An 18,847-nucleotide genomic window follows, 5' to 3' on the forward strand; every position below is an offset into this window, starting at 1 on the left:
CTTAAAAGTATGGCGACGACGTTATCCACAAGTACATGCCACAACGTTGGCAACTTATCCAGTAGTAAATGTCAAACGACAAGTATGTCAAAGTAGTAGAACCGTGATCCCAAGCTAGCATAGGCAAATCGCTGTTTACACCGGCAGACGCTGTGAAAACCACTTCCGGCGGAAATGAATTGCATATTTGTAGCGTTATGGCAGCCCCCTAGTTTTGGCGCGTAAAGTTGTCTACAAATAGGCGCTTCTACATGAATGTGATTTTTGGGATATTTTAACATTTTATTTCATTTCAACCTGACACACCGGTTGTTTAGGTTGTCCGGAAAACAACACAATATCATTCACTTCCACTACTGTACTACTATAGCACTAATTTTATGAGACATCGCCAAATGTAATTAACATTTGAGTTTCGAATGTACGTAATTTGGTTGCGTTACGCGTCATACGTTTCAATGGCATTATTGTGGTGTGCTCGCGAACTTGTTCAACGTATACAAATAACTTATACTACTTCTATACTCTTTGACGTATAGTGCTATCAACATGATTACTGTCTGGACAATCTGGCTTCTTTGTGATGAAATGTCAAATTAATTTGAGCTTTTGGATATGTTTAAGAATTACATATTCCACTATAGATTCATGTAGTCTATAATACCCAACCCAACCCTAACCCTATATTATAGCCTACCCATACTTTCCAACCTTAATTGTTCCCATATTTTTTTTATCAGAATCAGAAAGGGATTTATTTGATTTATTTCGTTAATAACTATGTTTTTATCTTCTGGAATTTAAGAACAGTCAGTGCTGGGCTGGTGGCAAAGTCCAGGTGTGCCCTTCTCGAGCAGTCAGCCAGCCTTTATGGTAAGTTGGACAGGATCTGGTTCTCACTTCATGACAGGCGTGGGTACAGCAACTGGAGGGGCTCACAACTACAGGGAAAATTGCCGATCTACTTGGACCTCTGCCTCATCCTTCGCCTTTTACGCATCAGCCTGCGCATACTCCTTCACGTGGCTCTCATCTTGTGTATATGTGTCGCTAAAGCGAGGACACCATCTCCCTTTTTTACCAACTTCCATATTTAACATCTGACGAATAAAACTTATGACGTATTTATTTATTTAAGACTCGCGCAAACGGCAAACCGAAAAATTATCATGAACTTGACCCTCCAGTGAGTAAAACCACATTTACTGTTAAAGAAATCTCCATCTCTCCACTCCGTCACAGACCCACAAAGCTCCAAAACAATGCATTCATTTTGTTTGCGTGCTGGCGTGCCCACCACTGTAGGCATATGAAATGGAACTGGGCCAATTAATTGCTCCTCCCAAGGTTTATTCAATATCTTCTGCCTGAGTTTACCTTGTTTTCTTTGAGAGTTTAGTGCAGTTCTATGGACGTATGTGAGGAACATTGCGTGTAAAGAGGGCCTTACAAATACGATTTGATTTTAATAGTTCCTTAGCTGATGTGTAAAGTAAAAAATCAAGCACACATAACCAGACGCATGTTTTTGTCGTTTTTAATAATATGCAAAGTAGCACAAACAAACCCCCAGTTTACACAAACCCTGACCAGAAACACATCATACCAATTGTTTAAAAAACTGGTCATCAATTTACAGATAATGACTTATGAAATTAAGTCTGACTCATTTTACAGGTGTCACAACACTTTTAAAAACTGCATGGTCATATTTGACTACATTTACTTAAAAGTGATGCAACTTTGCACTTCCACTAATACTAAACTCATAAACACATGACTCTAACTAAAAAGATAGTCAAAGTCATTAAGAAAATGTCTGAAGCTGATGTTGAAAAATAAAATAAAAAATCTGCTTAAAAATACAGATTAAGATGTGTATCATCAGTACAATTCACAAGTCACTGTACCATTTAAACATAGCCAAGTTAATAACATTTATAAATACAGTTAGTTCAAATTGGACCTTAATATATAACCTAATTGTATATCAACATAGCATGTAGCATCAACATTTTAATTTAGAAAGATTGTCAGTACATTTTGAAACAAGTTAACAAGGTACACGTTGACTATAATTCAATGTAAATAATGAGGAATAGCTTATTGCAGAACAAAATCCTGTTCAAAGTAAACCAGTGAAGCAAGAAATTATCAAACTAAGTTTTTTTATGAAAACCATTAGAACTGCGATGTATAACATGATTATGATCCTTTTTAACTGGAAGCACCATTTTGGGGAATCTGTTGATAATGGTAAAGAAAGCAAAGATACTACTGTGATCTTTTTGTACTACAGTGTAATTGTATCATAAACGTTTATAATTGAATTTGCTCATGCAGTGCATATTACACAATGTGGATGCAGTGTTGACTGTTTGCAAAACAGTTAGGGTGCAAGCTATTGAGCGAATTAATTGTCCCTTCCTTCCTTCCTTGCTATATTTCTTAATGTATAACCACAAAGGTTAACTGTATTAGTGAAATGTGTAATCTGGCCCAATTGAATGGACTATAACTGCAGACCAATTAAGACTCCAGTATCTCTTGGCAAAGATTCTATACATTACATGAACAAATGCTACATCTTTTATTTTTTTTAATTTTGTTTACAATTACCTTTGGTTTATCTTATATGCCCAGCAGTTTTGAGTAGTAAAGCTCAGGGGTTTATTGCCTGCAAATAATCACAGACATACGTTGTTTAGTCATGAGAATAATAATAGTAGTTGTAAAATATGTATGTTGTTGCTTTTACAACAAGATTGGTCAAACACACTTTCATATTTTAAGATTTCAGTGGGTTGTGTCTGTCAAAACCATGTTGATATTACATACTTGGTTACCTTCTCACAGTTTATGCATGTTTTAATAACCAGTCTTATTGTAAATGGATGAACAACTGCAAGTTATTGCTTAGTGCTTGTGACTGTCAAATACAAAGCGAATTTGAATGCTAATTCAATTTTGAATTGCTGATTTATTTGTTATTGAACTACTATACTTTAATCAAGTGTCAAGGTCATACATTTTTTATTCCAAGTGTATTTGTTTATTTTTATTTTTGTGTAAGCAGCATGAAAGTTTCAGCAAGTTTAAGACATTTAACACATTTACAGGTTTTACACAGAACATTTACAGATGTTACACCTAAAATACGATACGATTTAATTCAGTAGAGCAATTTATGCCACAGCTAACAGAAGAAGACTCTTGTTAAGTGCCATATTAAAATGCCACATAGAAACTACCTTACTTGTAATTAAATGTTTCACTTGATTGGTGTTTCGCATTGTGTATGAAAACATTTTTGGCGTAAGAATGCAGTGTCAGAAGGTCCATGTGACTCAGTGATTAGCTAGGGCAAATGAATAGTCATATTTTGGAACTTATTGTAGTTTTGATCACCCTAAAGTAACATAAAGCAATCTTCTTGTGGACAAAATGGTATATGTTTCAAATGATCATGGTCAAGCACAATACTATTTTACTTCTATTTGACTTCTTTACTGAATCTACACTAATACAATTTAAACATGCAGTTAGACGAGATTATTGAAAACAGTAACAATCATAGTTGTACTATAGGGACTACTTGCAAGATATAAAGTACACTTTTATGTTTTAGAAAATTACAAAGGGCCACATGGAATCTGCATGCAGTTAGTAAAGCTCACAGGTATTGCAATATCACAAACACAAATCACGGTCCTTGGTACAGTGAGCAAGATTGTCTTAAAATATTGTTGCTATATTCACATTAACAGCATATTGTAACTGGATTAAAGAAAGTATAATGTTTCTGTGAATCCCAAATAACACTTTAGTTATCGCAAATGTCAAGGTCATAAAAATCGCTTTTTTGACTGCAATGTTTATACCATTTCAACTGCTACTAATATGCCAGGTCATGTCATGTTTAGATTAAATTCATTTAATTCCATTTTAACAAGCACTGATTAAAGATGACCAGTTCATCTTTGTTCAGATGCCACTAATAACTTGTGTTCAAATACAGAGATGGGTTGGTAAGGGCAAGCAAAACCAGCATGTTTTAAACATTGAAACTGGTGAAACAATTTATGTATGTTTGGTTTGACCATCAATTTTCCCAATTATTAGTCAAACAATATTTAAACAAGTTGCACTTTGAGTTTGATCTTTAGATTCTAAACAGAGATCCACAGAACTGGTAAAAAAAGCACATTCATTTACAAATTAAAACTAGATAAAAGCATGACAGCATCATTAGAAAAGCTGTGCGTATATATGTATCTGATCTAAACTGTATACCAGAAAGCTGTAGGTGCAACTACTATTTTGATGTATTTTGTATTGTATGTGTGATAACTGTACTGTGGGTACATAGTCTAATACATGAATGGAACAGTTACTAAATACAGTTAAACTACTGTGTATGTATATGAAGAAGTATTCAGGAATTATCTGCATAACTTTAGATAAACAATTCAAAATGTACATATCAAGATCTTACATGTTCCAATTTGTGCATAGATGAGTTAATCGATCAGTAATGGATGGTGTTTTCATCTCACTTCGGATAGAACCCTAGAAGTACTATGTGATTTTCCTTCCCCAGAAATATGAGATAGGGCTGTCAACAAGGTGACACTTTGCAACTCTTGAGATAAATGCCAAAACCTGGCTGTCAAATTGAGAAAATGATCTCAATTATGTCAGATAAGCAAGAACACTACTGCTACTGGTGATGTAATGATTATAAAAGGGTACACTGAGCTATCAGGTAAGTTGGAGAAAAAGAAACAGAATTGCAGGGAAGCAATACAGAACCTTGGCTTTTCGAGGCAGGATCAGATCCGCTCTTTTCTTCAGATGATAATCAATCCCACTACTTGTGGAACAGAATCGGTTTAGCTAAACCTGCCAGGATCTTTGGCACATGTACTGAAATGATCTCAGCAATCATCTCAGGGAAGCTGACCTTAGTAGGCAAGGACTGAGCCTGGACAAAGAGGTCAAACGTAAACTGTTGGAGTTTCCTTACGGTCTGAAATTGGAAAGATAGAGTTGTTAAATCACTTTGAGTCTAGGTTTTCACAATGTTGTCATGCTGAAGCAATGCCGGAGATAACCACTCAGAATAATTGTGATATCATTCCGAGATTTTAGCCGTTTATTTATTCAAATCCTTCTGTAATAGTTGATGTGTTGTAATAAACTTTGTACACTAACCGGCTGGAGAGAATCCAGGAGGCGGGTGAGTTGGTAGAACCTTTGTGAGCAGTTTGGCTTCCTCCCATAGCTGATGAGACGATCCAGTTCATTGATGTAGGTAGAACGCAACTCATCAAAGTACTTCTGACTCTTAAGACCTTCTACTGGAACTGCAAGAGATAAGACACATTACTAAGTGCAACCATCTATAACCCCCATAACTGTCTCCAAGAGCAGCTCCCTTTACTCAAATGGGCCTGTAGATCTGTGATTCGCTTCACTGTAGATCTGTGATTCGCTTCACTGTAGATCTGTGATTCGCTTCACTGTAGATCTGTGATTCGCTTCACTGTAGATCTGTGATTCGCTTAGCCAGATATGTAGTTCAGGTAACATAGCACTAACAAATTGTAATCCATACCTGGATTCACTACATTTGATTTCCTAGTAGTCTGCATAACTGATAATTCCAGTGGTAGTAACAAGAGACAACAACACTGGTGCTCCAAACTAAACAAACACAGGTGAGCTCGGGGTCGAGGCAACAGCTGCAGTTCTGGCTTTAACAACGGAAAATGCTTTTCACCGGCGTCATCAGTGAGTGAGGTGAACCTCCAGGGCATGTCTTCGAAGCACTTACTGATGCTGAAGAGAAGCAGGGCCTTCATGCAGAGAAACTCCTCCTGTGTGACCTGGAGCATCACAAACTCCTGGGACAGGTGTCTCATCCGGAGACAGTGCTCGTACATGGAGGAAATATGCATCCGATGGCTGAGGACAGAAGAGGGATGGAGAGCAGCGCTGTGAGGTCAGGGAGAGCAACAGGGTTATGGGAATAGGTGGAGGGGGGCTGGGGAGGACTAAGGGGAGTACATTTTAAATGTTTTACTCTGTGTTGCTGTAGATGGAGAGAGGTTGAAGGGGGCAGGTTTGTGTGTGACCATGTTACAATGAGGAGAGTTACCATATCTGTGTGGCCAGATTGGCTGAATGATGCAGTAAGTGGACCCATATATACTTAGGACATTTGTCGAATATTAAGACATTGTGGCACAAGCCTTACGCTGGTATGAAGATGAAACAGTATCGCAAAAAATATATATATAATTCTGTTGCTAATGTACTGTATATTTCTCAGTAAAAGTGTGTTTGATACCACTGTATATTTGGTACTGCCAACGCCAAGAAATACAAGATTTAAACTTCCCACCCAGCAGTATTATTGTGGTACCTGTAGCACAAGCCATTTAATGGAAGAAATATTCTTCTTCACAGTAGTCTTAGTGATTGTAGCACTTACAAAGAAATGAAATGCTACTGAAAGCTCAGCCTATCAGCCTTTGTGCACATGAAATTCTAGATGGCTGTGTGTGCGTGTCTGTGTGAACAGAGTTAAAGCGTTGATGGAGAGAGAGAGAGAGAGAGAGAGAGAGAGAGAGAGAGAGAGAGAGAGAGAGAGAGAGAGAGAGAGAGAGAGAGAGAGAGAGAGAGAGAGAGAGAGAGAAATTGGCATCTGCCACGTACATAACAGCCAAGAGGCAATTCCGTAGAGTAAATCTTTCTAAACATTATACTGTAGCAACAAATGTGTGCTGGGTGTCCTGGCGGCAATGAGATAATTTAGTGGAGATAATTGAATTCAGTACGAGACAGCTGCACATACTCATTGAACACGAGATCAGGAGCAAAGTAGAGCATTCTGCCGTTGACATTCTTGTAGGACCTCCATCCCAAGGCAAACACCATCACCCCCATCCAGGAGTGCTGAATGACTGTCATCTGATCATCCACATGCAGATTTCGAAACCCTGAGGACATTTGGGGAAATGTTAAGCAGGTGTATAATGGATATTACTGTTGATTACAGTGGAACATGTGATAAATCAATCATGTCATAGATGTGGCCCCTCAAGAGACTCCAGTATACACAGACGCTGAAGCAGCTCTAGCTGGAGGACGACCACTGCAAAGGCCTTTCGTGAAAAACTATACCAGAACTCATCATCATCCTGAATGTTGTGTCACTCTACCTGGCAGGCCTTTCGCCCACTTCACCACCTTGACCAGCTGTCTCTCCCCGAGCTCGTTGAGACTGGTGAGCAGGTTGGCGGCAGAGTCTGGCTGCCCGTGGTCGTGACCGGCGTTCACCACCTCGGGCTCGATAGACTCTAGGATGTTGAGGAACACCAGCTGGGAGTGGAAGCTCAGGCTGGGCCTGGGGGAGAGGACCTGGACAGCCTCACAATGACCCTGGCTGGGATGATCATCTTCCTGAGTCTTCAGCTGTCCGATCTTCTTGAGTTTACGAGCTGGTGGAACAGGAGAGAGAGGGAGAGAGGGGACAGCAGGGGAAATACTGTGTTAATAGATACGGTACATCTGTTACCCTTCTGCAGCTCTTAAATACCACGTGAAGGGATCCCAAATAATTGAAACAATGGCAAAATTCAAAAACATTTCGTAATATATAGTGCTTTTTGAACTTTTCTAACATCTGCTGTTAATTGGGCTATAAGTCACTGGTAGCTTGAGCCTTGCTGAGCCAGAATGGCCTGTGATGAAGTGAAGGATCCCTTTCCCTGTTTCAGAACGTCTCTGGAGAGAACATTTAAAGTAACAAAGGGGCATTTGTAGTGGCCTGAAACTTTTTACTGAATATGAACACAAATATGAACATGAAATGTTGCCTGGTTTAAAAAATATATACATTCAAACAGAAAACTGTCAAAATGAAGACCAAGATTAACATGTTTAACTAATGAGGTTCTTAAAAACTTCCTGACACAAAAAAGACCCCTATCAACTACACTAGACACAACAACCATGTTTAGGCTGAACAGGAGAAAAAAACTCTGTGATCCCAGGAGAGGTGAATGGCTGTCCGTGTCCTGCTGTTTTTAATCCTCCTGCCTTGACATCTACAAACATCTAATTCTGCTGCAATCGATGTGGAAAATACATTGCAGTCCTGTAATTACTTTGGTTAACCTTGAGGTAGATCTAGAGGATCACACTAAAATGCTAATAATCTGCAAAAAATACCAACAATTTCATAAAAGTGCACTAAACCAGATGAGCCCCATCTGGTAGATAGCATCTTGATAAGGGCATGTCTCCGCGAACCACAAATATTTTCCTTCACTGTCACGTCCAAGGAGAGAAGACCAGAAGCAGGACCTCTTTCAAACATGCAGCCACACATTAAGCCAACTGGCCAGTGCAATGAACATTTTCAGCTATAAATGTTTCTGTTACAACACTGCATTTAAACTGGATACATTGACAAAACAATGCTAAAGAAGCCGTTTGCTAACTGATCCACACGAGACAGATGTTTGACACTTGACACCCTCCACTAATTAACTCAAAAAGTACTAAGTCTTCCTTACAGAGGTGACAAGTCTCCTGCTTCAAATGAATCCAAGTGAAATAACCACATTCTGCTAATCAGTTGCCACATCACAAACAATCTGTGCTGAAACCAACCCTGTGACTACAGTCAAGACTAGACAAGTCTCCAATCCACCATTCACTCTCAAACTACTTATTTTTGCCGGATAACACCAACTCTCTTTTGAGTTTCCAAGTTCTGGGTTCTCCAAGTTATTTCTGCTTTCGCTACCATGACACCTGTCTGAGAGAGAGAGGGAGGGATGCAATCTCCCCTTAGCAGATCAATAACCAGGCATTCAAGTTATTCAAACTGAATGGGACAGACAATGTTGGTCTCAAAAGACTCTACTTTTTAACTGAGTTTTACCGAATTCTGAAGAGGGCCTGACTGGTGCCTGCCTATCTCTCAAGTCAGAAGTTTAGCTGAGCTTTGTAGGCCACTAAATGAATCTGGAGGATAAGGGGTTGTCTATAATGAGAGCCACTCTGCTTCACTATAGATCCATGGCCTGGAGGCATATGCGGAGTAGACTATCAATTACTAAAAATATCAGGGTGCACTTTTAGTAGGTCTGGTCTTGGTTGAAAGTGGGAGAATTTATTCTTATATTTCTCTCAGTGCCCTGTGAACATGGGATGTTGTAAATGACAAAACGATGACTAAATATTGTGGAATGAAAATTATATAACACTGTTGAGAGAATGGTTGGACTGACATCCACAACCTCCGTTAACCCCCCCGTCTGAAGTATCTTTGCCCAAAAGCATTCCAACTCTAACTTGGCTCACTGTTTGAGCTTTTATGAGCACTGGCCAGGAATATATACACTAAAATACTGTCCAATTGTACACATGTAGGAAAGGTAATTACGTACAAAAAGTACCTTTGAAAATATAATGTGCAAGTTTAATTTATACCCATCTATGCACTGCTCTTCTTACGATGTGAAATGTGGATGATGGAACATTGCCAGGTAACTCTGTTGCTTTCTGATCTTCAACATCTGATTGTTAATTGACACATCCCAGAAAGTTGAAACGTAATTTGCAGCCAAATTACATATAATCACACATTTCTTACACGTCATATCATATTTTATGTGAAATATTTTCTAAGACTGGGAATTCTTCAGTTGAAAACACCATCCAGTAATTCCTTCTAGTATTTTTACACACATGAGAACATGTTTCTTGTCCTAATGTCTTATCTTCCTGATAGTACATACTGGAGTCAAAAGGGTTGGTCAGGTTGCACTGCCCTGTACATACAACCTCCCTTAAATTGATGCAAAGCCAATTCAAACAGGTAGCCAGTCAGATGTTACGCTCTCTTTTGCAACAAGTATGAACCATAATACGAATTATTTATATAAATTATATAATACTAACAATAAAGATATCTACTTATATTATTCTTTTTTGTTATTTCCACTAGTTTTGGTATATTCGTTTATTGTATCTTTTAAGCATTATGTTTTAGACACACAAAGCTATTGCTAAAGGAATATCAATATCCATATTTGCCTGTTTAAATGATCATTTACTTTAATAAGGACAGCTAAACTGAACATGAGCAGAGTTATAATTAGTGTAAACAGGTGCTGGTGTGGTGAGTGAGCAATCTTCCTCCTGGCAAATCCCATGAGAAACCAATATTTCTGGCTCTTTTAATTATCTCCAACCGTTTTTGTAATGTACTATACATATTATTCTGGGGTTAATTACAAAGACTGCCTACAGAAAATACCCTGTCAAAGCACAACATTTCCTCTGCAACTGCATATAGAAGTTTAGAAGTAGGGACAGTTCAGCCAGGTCATTTGATGATATTTCTGATGCTTTCGCGTAGCATTGTGTGTCAGCAAAATGGAATCTATGGTGAATCGGTCAAATTAACTGCCACATTCAGAAGATCTATTTGGAGATGTGCAGTAATTATTAACCTGAAAAAAGGTCATATGGAATTCTCTACTCCAAATGAAAACCTGCATGCTACGATTCTCAACAAGAGTCTTCAATTTTTACAGGAATAATAAATCCATCAAATCCATCATCATTCTATAATAAGATGATAAGATGAGTCTTTCAGATCTTCACTGAGTTTCCAAATTACTGTCACAAACTTCCCAGAAAGAAAGTGCAGAGAGGATTACACATCTCACAGAGGCGACTTTGAAGGAAAGAGGTCTCTTTGTAACTACAGCCAGAGAAGGTGTGCCTTTTCACTGACAATCACAGCATTACTTCGCATTTTCCCCCCATGGGCTTGTCAGCAGCTGGTGGCTAAATTACCAGCATTTATGCTCCTTTAATACATGTCTTGTGTCAGTTTTCTGCTCTTCGGTACAATTTTCACTGTTACCAGAATGAGAAAATGGTGGAGAGTGAAAATTGAACACAAGACAAAAATTAGTCCACCACATGTCTATCTTTATGGGTCTAATATGACGAATATGTCTGGGAGAGTGAAGAATGAACTGAATAGGTTGAAATTGCCTTGTGGCTCAGTCAGGGGCTTGATTAACGGAAGCATCTCCCATCATGATTCTGCACTTGAAGACACCTTAAATGTGTAAGATGGGAATGCAACAGTCACTGAAAATCGGGTACTTGGGCTGAGACAGACCGTTTTTTGGTAATCATCCACGCTGGGATCATTCTTATGGGCTTACGGGATCAGCAGAAATATTACACATGCATACTCAGGTATACTATAAGAAATTCCTGACATACAGGGAAGAGGTTTTGCATGCAGGCGTACATGTAAAGTGAAGCAGGAGTGTATTTAAGAAGAGATCGATTAAAATGCAGGAAATTGAAAAGGGGTTTTCTTACTCACCTCCCAGAGTCATACCAGCCTCAAAACATTTCTTCAGGCGACACGAAGGGCAGTTTTTCCTTCTGAGCTTGTCGATGGTGCAGTCATTTCGGCTCGCACATAGATATTTCTGTTTCCCTAAAAGGAAAAAAAAATATGTATGTAAATGTTTTATTTGATTGTATGCTTCCTTTATTTGTCTTTTAAAATCAGTGTTCATTGTTCCCGATGAAGTTAAATTTATACTCTACAAACAAGTAAATTTAAAATGCGTTTATCGTGGCATGGTAAATTAATAAAAAATATATTTTACAAGGCATTACTTGATGGTCTGTACAAAGTTTCCATTCTGAGTTCAGCAGGAGAGAAAAAATTATGAGCCTAACAAGTCATCTGGGAGCAGTCCGAGGACTGCAGTCCTGCGTTTATGGAATTGGCCCCCACAAACTACATGGTTATAAAGCCTATTTAACCACGATTCTAGGTCGTTCACTGTAGCTGCTGACTTGTGTGGTACTCTTTAAACCCTCACACCCTTGCAATGATGATTTCAAACATGTTTGGTTTTTTTGGCCACTGACTGAAACCATTCCCACGAGGGGCAAAGCTTTGGTGGGATCTACCATTACAGGAGTGTCTGGTTTCCGCATCTTACTAAATGCGATGCGTCACTACAGTAAAAATACAGCGTGTGAGCTTGTGAGCTGGAAACTTAATATATCAAACCGTGTGGCTTACCTGCTAAAAATGTGTAAAAAAATAGTGTGAAAGGGTCTACATGTTTCAATTCCTTTCACACTTTCGAGAACGTAAACTCAGGACAAAAACGCCTTCCATATCTGGGTCTCCTCTACAGAGTTTTCAACAGTTCCCATAGTCCTTTAAGACCCTGTTAGCTTAGCTTGGAACTTTGCCCTGTTAGTGGTATACAGAAAGCTGCTAAGGTAATAAATTCCCAGTTTTTCTTACCTTCTGCAGCCCTCTTAAAGAACACTTTGCAGCTGCCGCAGGTGAGAGCGCCGTAGTGGCAGCCAGAAGCTTCGTCGGCACAGATCAAGCAGGTTCTTTGTGGTGGGAAGAAGAATTCCATAGGGAACATGTGCTCCCTGCCACTTTCAAACCTTCAAGACAAACGCAGAAACATGTCTATTCAGGCGAATCTTAAACACGCAAACTATGCATCATCACTGCAATTACATAATAACAGCAAGATTTTACGTAACCTGAATATGAAGTGGTCTGAATATATTTTCCAACACATTTAAATTTGAATATGTGATAATTATATGGACGTCTGCCATTGCAGATTCATTGATTAATTATAAACATTTTGCTAGGCATGTAGCTAAGCAGGGTGTTCTGTGCTAAAAATACCTTGAAATATAACCCACTGACATACAAACGGGAAACAACTCAGTACAGAAGCCTATCTGGACAGCCAGAACTTCATTTATGCCACGACAAAATGTATCAGCAGTAATTTAAGGCACACATGAAGTGACACCTAAAGTAAGTGAGTAACCTATCGCAGATGTGACAAAAGATCATCTTACACTACAGCATCAAACCGATGGTATGGGCCAGTGTGTGTGTGTGTGTGTGTGTGTGTGTGTGTGTGTGGGGGGGGGGGGGGGGGGTTACAGTCAGGAGCACTGAGCAGGTTGCTAGTGGCAGGAGGGCACATGGTTTGGGGTTTGTCAGGAGATTCGGGGAAAAGGACACTGACATCCTAGGACGCGCCATTTTGTTTCAGTTTGTGTTCACAAATCAGCTTTTGAAGAAAAACAGTTACAAATCTGATTCACAAATCAGCTTTTGAAGAAAAACAGTTGAAAACACTGATTCACAGTTATCAAGAGCCACATCCTTCTGACTGTGTGACCAAGCCTGCAGCATTGCACAGGCTAATTTAAGGAGCTTGATTTCCCATTAGATAAGGGCAAGGAGTGTGATAACTGCAGAGGGTGGGAGACGTGTGTGCACAGCAGCCCCAGGGCCAGAGGGGGCAACAGGGACAGATTGGACAGTGTGTACAGACATAACTAAACCTTGTTGACGTGCAACTTAAGATGTCAAGGTTGTGTTAAACAGACAAGGAAAACACTAATAATTGACCGAGTGTTCATCAAACGCTCACTGGCACCATAGCATAGACAACAGCTGTGTGAAAGCAACATCTTACTTACGTTTCTGTGGTTTGACACCGCAAACGTTCTCGTTTGTGCAGTGTGCTAGTAGTAAACAAAAAAATGCCCATTCAAATTCTTAGAACCCCTCTAAAATTACAAAGTGTTCTATCACAGCTGTGTATAAGTTACATTGACTTTTAACCCCCTATCAGACGGTGACTGACACCACCCTATACCCCACTGTTAGGGACTAGATCAAAACTAACTAGAGAGAGAGACAACTGTTAGGGACTAGATCAAAACTAACTAGAGAGAGAGACCACTGTTAGGGACTACAGCAAGACTAAATAGAGAGAGAGACCACTGTTAGGGACTAGAGCAAGACTAAATAGAGAGAGAGACCACTGTTAGGGACTAGAGCAAGACTAACTAGAGAGAGAGACCACTGTTAGGGACTAGAGCAAGACTAACTAGAGAGAGACCACTGTTAGGGACTAGAGCAAGACAAACTAGGGAGAGAGACCACTGTTAGGGACTACAGCAAGACTAAATAGAGAGAGAGACCACTGTTAGGGACTAGAGCAAGACTAAATAGAGAGAGAGACCACTGTTAGGGACTAGAGCAAGACTAACTAGGGAGAGAGACCACTGTTAGGGACTAGAGCAAGACTAACTAGGGAGAGAGACCACTGTTAGGGACTAGAGCAAGACTAACTAGAGAGAGACCACTGTTAGGGACTAGAGCAAGACTAACTAGGGAGAGAGACCACTGTTAGGGACTAGAGCAAGACTAACTAGGGAGAGAGACCAGTTGTCTGGAACAGGAAGCTGACCCGGGAGCCATTTTAATTTCTCTGTCATGTGGACGTCTGCAACACCAACTCCTTAGAACGTCACGCTGCTTTCACCCTGGTGCACTTTTTAATGCTCTACGTTTATCGTAATAAAGAAGTAATTCGTATTTTTTCGAAGCTGTTGCCATAAAAGAAAACAATTTACGTGCTGTGTTCAAATCAAGAGATAAATAATGTGCCAATGCTGTATATACAACCAACCTGAATACTATAGTTCAGTTTAGTCCGATTCTAAAACTGCTTCATGTCATACTGTATCCTTAACACGTATATATATAACCTTAGAATCCAGAAACCACAACCACGTTCATATGTAGAATGTGAAACTGACATCAGCACAGCACTTACTGATGTACAGTTTAATTTGGAGGGGATGAATGCCCCACTAGGTGTGGTAAATTCTGTGCAAATGTTAAACTAATCATAAACCTGCAGTGACAGTATACATGTCCACTACACCACCTTAGGATAACAGGCAGCATGGAGAGAGTTCTCTATGTACTCTAGCTTCCCCCCTACACACATGCACATGCAAAACCACACAGGTAAATTTAGGACGATTTCAGATAATGACACTCATTTAAAACATCGCCTCTAGACAGGGAACAAAACAATATAGTGGGCAGACACCTACTTCTATTGATGTTTTGTTTTTTTACAGGGCAATAATTAGACATAGTCACGGAAGAGACATTGCAGTGGGACAAGAGGGATCTGAGGACCACTCCAGGTAGGGAAGAGATGCACCTCAAATGTAAAGATTTTACATAAAGCTAACCAGATAAACAGATAGAGAGATTACTAGCTATCCACTAATTGTGTGTTCATTAATGTAGTCATGATGATGTAACCTCAATGGACAAATACACTGCATCTTCATTAACAGTGCAACATATGTAAATAGGTCTCTCATGACGTGCTGATAAGATCTAAAGATAGAGCAGACTGTGTTGAGGTAACTGCTGAAACAGGCTGCATCTTTCTCACACCCAACGAAGAATTATTGAAATAGAAATTGACAACTTTCAGGGGGCCTGATGACCTCCAGAAGCCTGTGTTTCTGTTTGGACTCAGCAAACCAGATTTTTTATGTCTACAGAATGGTTAAGAATTAAATACAACAGACCAGAAAGAAATCGGTTCTACGGAAAGCCATAAAGTGGACGGTCACTGTAAAAGTCAGCTTATCTACGATTAAACTACAAACTAGTAATGTGTCAATTAAATCATTTAAAATGTAATTAAAATATGACATAAAAATATACAGTATGTACACATTACACACACGGAAGGATCAATGACCAAGAGTGTAAATAAAGGGAGCAAGATCTAAAGTGTAATTAAAGTGGTGTGCTATTCTCATTTAATTAAATAAACAAATGATCTATACCATAAACTTTATTCGTATCGAACGAAAACTGACATCTTTTTTATAGAGAAAAATACCTGAGGTCTCACAAACAAATCAATATGACAATAATCCCTATTTTTATGTTATATGTTAAATATGTATTACATGCCTATTATATAGGGAATCAAATTTACTAATCTTACTTTTACCACCATTTCCTATTATTGATATGGTTTGTATAAACTGCTTATGAGGCGGATGGTGACATGAATCGTAACACATCACAACTGCATGAGGGGTCAAATGAGGTTAACATTTCACTTTCCTCACCACCATCCCTACTGCTCTGCTCTGATTCCCAGCACATTCACTGCTTCTCAATCCTTTGTCTCCAAGAAGTGAAAAGAGCCTGCGTTTTGGGGAACTGTTTTATTTCATTTTATTATTTGAGGGGGTGTCTGTGTGTGTCTCAGTTAGCTGCATTCTATATTTGTTGACTATTGGAAAAAATATGTTGATATTTGTAAATATTGAACAGGCCTACAGCTGATATACCATTTCTCAACAGTTTAAAATAAATGTTTCTTGCTGTATATGTTTTTGAGAAGTTTTGGGGAAAGTATATTACGGCTATGTGTCAATGAACACCCCGGTTTACATCAAAAGGATTAATACAAATGAAGGCACAAAGGTGCGAAATTATTTGTTTGCTTGCATACCTACTGACATAATCTCTATACAAATTAAGGTAAATGTTTAAGTTTTCGTCAAACTAATTGGTGAATAGCAAAACTGTGAAATTATTCGATTCAATATGTAGGCTGTTCCCAAATACATATTGCATATTGTAATTTCAAAAACACTTACCTAGGGTCACTGTAAGCTACATCCAGCCAGTCACCAACTTCATTCTTGATGCAGTTGGAGTTGGGGTAGGTCACCCGTCCCAGAATCCCGCCGGGGTACCACGCCTCGAGATTTGTCCGTTCGCGGTGCACGAGACCCCCTTTGTCGTATTCATACGGGTTGCATATGAACGTTGCTTCTGGTGCCGCATTACATGTATTCATGTTCTGTCTGGGGGGTCCATAATGTACGTTTTCATTGTACCTATAATGCAGGCCCCATGGTGTTCCTGATGATTCATTATTGATGGCCTCAGATTTAACCTTAACACTGTGCTGCTGATGGAGATAGTCTACATATTTATCCTCCATAGTCTCTCCGGTTTCACCGAATTGAGCAAGGGGTTTGTAGAAGACATGAGACGAGCTGCTGTCTGGGTCATTTTGAGTGAATTGTGGCGAGTTAGCGTAAAAAAGTTGATCAAAGGGACAAGAGACAGAAGGCGCGTCCTCTCTATTCATAGATGTTTCTTTTGAAGTTAAGTCACCATCATTTATACTCAGTCCAAACTCCTGCCCGTCCATAGATTGGTGTGCGGAACCGACATGCTGGAGAGCCGCGGAGCTCTCTGCAATTTCAGTGACGGTGGAACTTTTATACATCGGAATTTCTTTATCGCTTTGTAGTGATCTGGGACCGCGATCAATAGGGCACTTATAATCTGAGGTAGCTTTTCCAGACCCAGGACAATCAATTAAAGGAACGTCAAACAAGTAGTTTCCTTGAGTTTGGTCATCTGAGATGGAGAGACTGTGATTATGTCCCATATCAGTCATCTCATTCGAGTCCATGTTAAGTCCAAGAGACACAGAGACAGCCTTGCACAGCTCCCTCGCCGTTTCTGAGATGGTGGTGCACGCAGTGTTGGAGCAGGTACTCCCCGCACAGGCGTCACCGTTAGGACTTAACTCCTTTCCGTGACGGGGCACAGCTGGTTGACAGCGTTGTTTTTCCGTGAATACTTGCGGGACAGTGCAATAGGATCCGTTGTCTGCAATATCTAATCCATTCAACCCGTTTTTTGTTGCTGTGGAGCTTTTAACAAAATGGATACGACTTGCTTGTGCTTCGAGTGTTCTGTAAAAACCAATACTGTCACCCTCTCTTACCTCGGCATCTGAATTACGAGCAGTCCCTGGCCATATTTCTTTGCGCGGTGATAGTCGATTAGTTTGGCACATCTCCCAGGAGTGCTTATTTTGCAAGAAACTGTACTTGGAACTACTGTAGTCCAAGCTTTCGTTGACAGCGTTATTCGGCAGTGCAACTCGCACGTTGTGAAAAACGTTTTGGTAAGGTCCTCGAAAAACTATGTTAGGGGAGTCACAAACTCCTCCTAATGGAACGGGAATCTCCATATTATAGGCAACTCCAGAAACGACGCTCGTGGTGAGTCGTCAGTAATATTGTTGAAAGAAGTCTAAAAAGGTTTGAACAGAATTTATGTATTTAAATAAAATTCCATCCTCTCACACAATCAACTTCAGTCAAATATACCGTATACAACTAAAATAGAATGGCACAACAAGTTAGGGCTGATTGCAGGTTAATGGTAAACGATTTCTTAAACGCATACAAACTTTGAAAATTAAGTTTTAGTCCGTTGGGCGTAGAACAGACTTCGGCCTGTCTTCGAGTAGAAAGTACAAAAACATGGCTTTTGAAAATGTACCCTCACACGCACAACTCGTTCTCGTCCTACCGAATGAAAAAAGTAAACATGTGAAGAGATGATTCCGTGGTTGACTGTCGTGGTCTAACATTTACTTGTGAGGGACGGTCCGACCAATCTAGAGTTGCGCTACAGTTTCACCCATGCCTTGACTACGCTGAAAGGTATTACCAAAACTCTTAACCCCTACCATCCTGTCATGTGCATCCAAAGCCTTATAAAACAGACTTTTGATTTCAATGTTTGACTTGTTGCGAGACTTTCCGGGAACGAAGTTTACTTTCAAAGACCTTGAGCGCTTTTGTGGTCGGTTTGTGAGTTTAGCACCCCACGCTAGCATACTAAATAATACAGTCCTTGGAGTAATTCCAGTTTTAAATGTCATTTCAAGAAAGTCAGGATTTAGCCTACTGCTACGTTTTAGTAGGCCTATGCTCAACTCAGAATTTAACATAAATTGAAATTGAACAAAGTTTTTAGTCTCCATAATAAGCCTTAAATGACAGAACCTTTGTATTTGATTCAGAA

The 18,847-nt window shown here is 39.5% G+C and overlaps 1 protein-coding gene across 1 annotated transcript; it reads right to left on the reverse strand.

Moving 5' to 3' along the window:
• Positions 1-1,521: 1,521 nt before the first annotated feature.
• ar (androgen receptor) lies at positions 1,522-18,600 on the reverse strand. The gene is made up of 8 exons (XM_047020337.1): positions 16,609-18,600; positions 12,377-12,528; positions 11,429-11,545; positions 7,227-7,505; positions 6,860-7,004; positions 5,837-5,967; positions 5,215-5,366; positions 1,522-5,029 (listed from the first exon to the last, which is right to left on the reverse strand). The coding sequence occupies exons 1-8, from the start codon at positions 18,003-18,005 to the stop codon at positions 4,871-4,873; spliced, it is 2,532 nt and encodes an 843-aa protein (XP_046876293.1). The 5' UTR covers positions 18,006-18,600; the 3' UTR covers positions 1,522-4,870.
• Positions 18,601-18,847: the final 247 nt, after the last annotated feature.

The sequence above is a fragment of the Hypomesus transpacificus genome, chromosome 5 (assembly GCF_021917145.1).
Source record: "Hypomesus transpacificus isolate Combined female chromosome 5, fHypTra1, whole genome shotgun sequence".
In the NCBI taxonomy this organism is placed as follows: Eukaryota; Metazoa; Chordata; class Actinopteri; order Osmeriformes; family Osmeridae; genus Hypomesus; species Hypomesus transpacificus.

Bases quoted from the DNA above. Each gene is read 5' to 3' on its own strand.
- ar (XM_047020337.1), bottom strand. From the start codon at position 18,005: ATGGAGATTCCCGTTCCATTAGGAGGAGTTTGTGACTCCCCTAACATA. The intron at 7,506-11,428 runs GTGAGTAAGAAA...CTGTTCCACCAG, and splicing joins GGCTGGTATGACTCTGGGAG to CTCGTAAACTCAAGAAGATC. The intron at 5,367-5,836 runs GTAAGTGCTTCG...TATCTCTTGCAG, and splicing joins CCTGCTTCTCTTCAGCATCA to TTCCAGTAGAAGGTCTTAAG.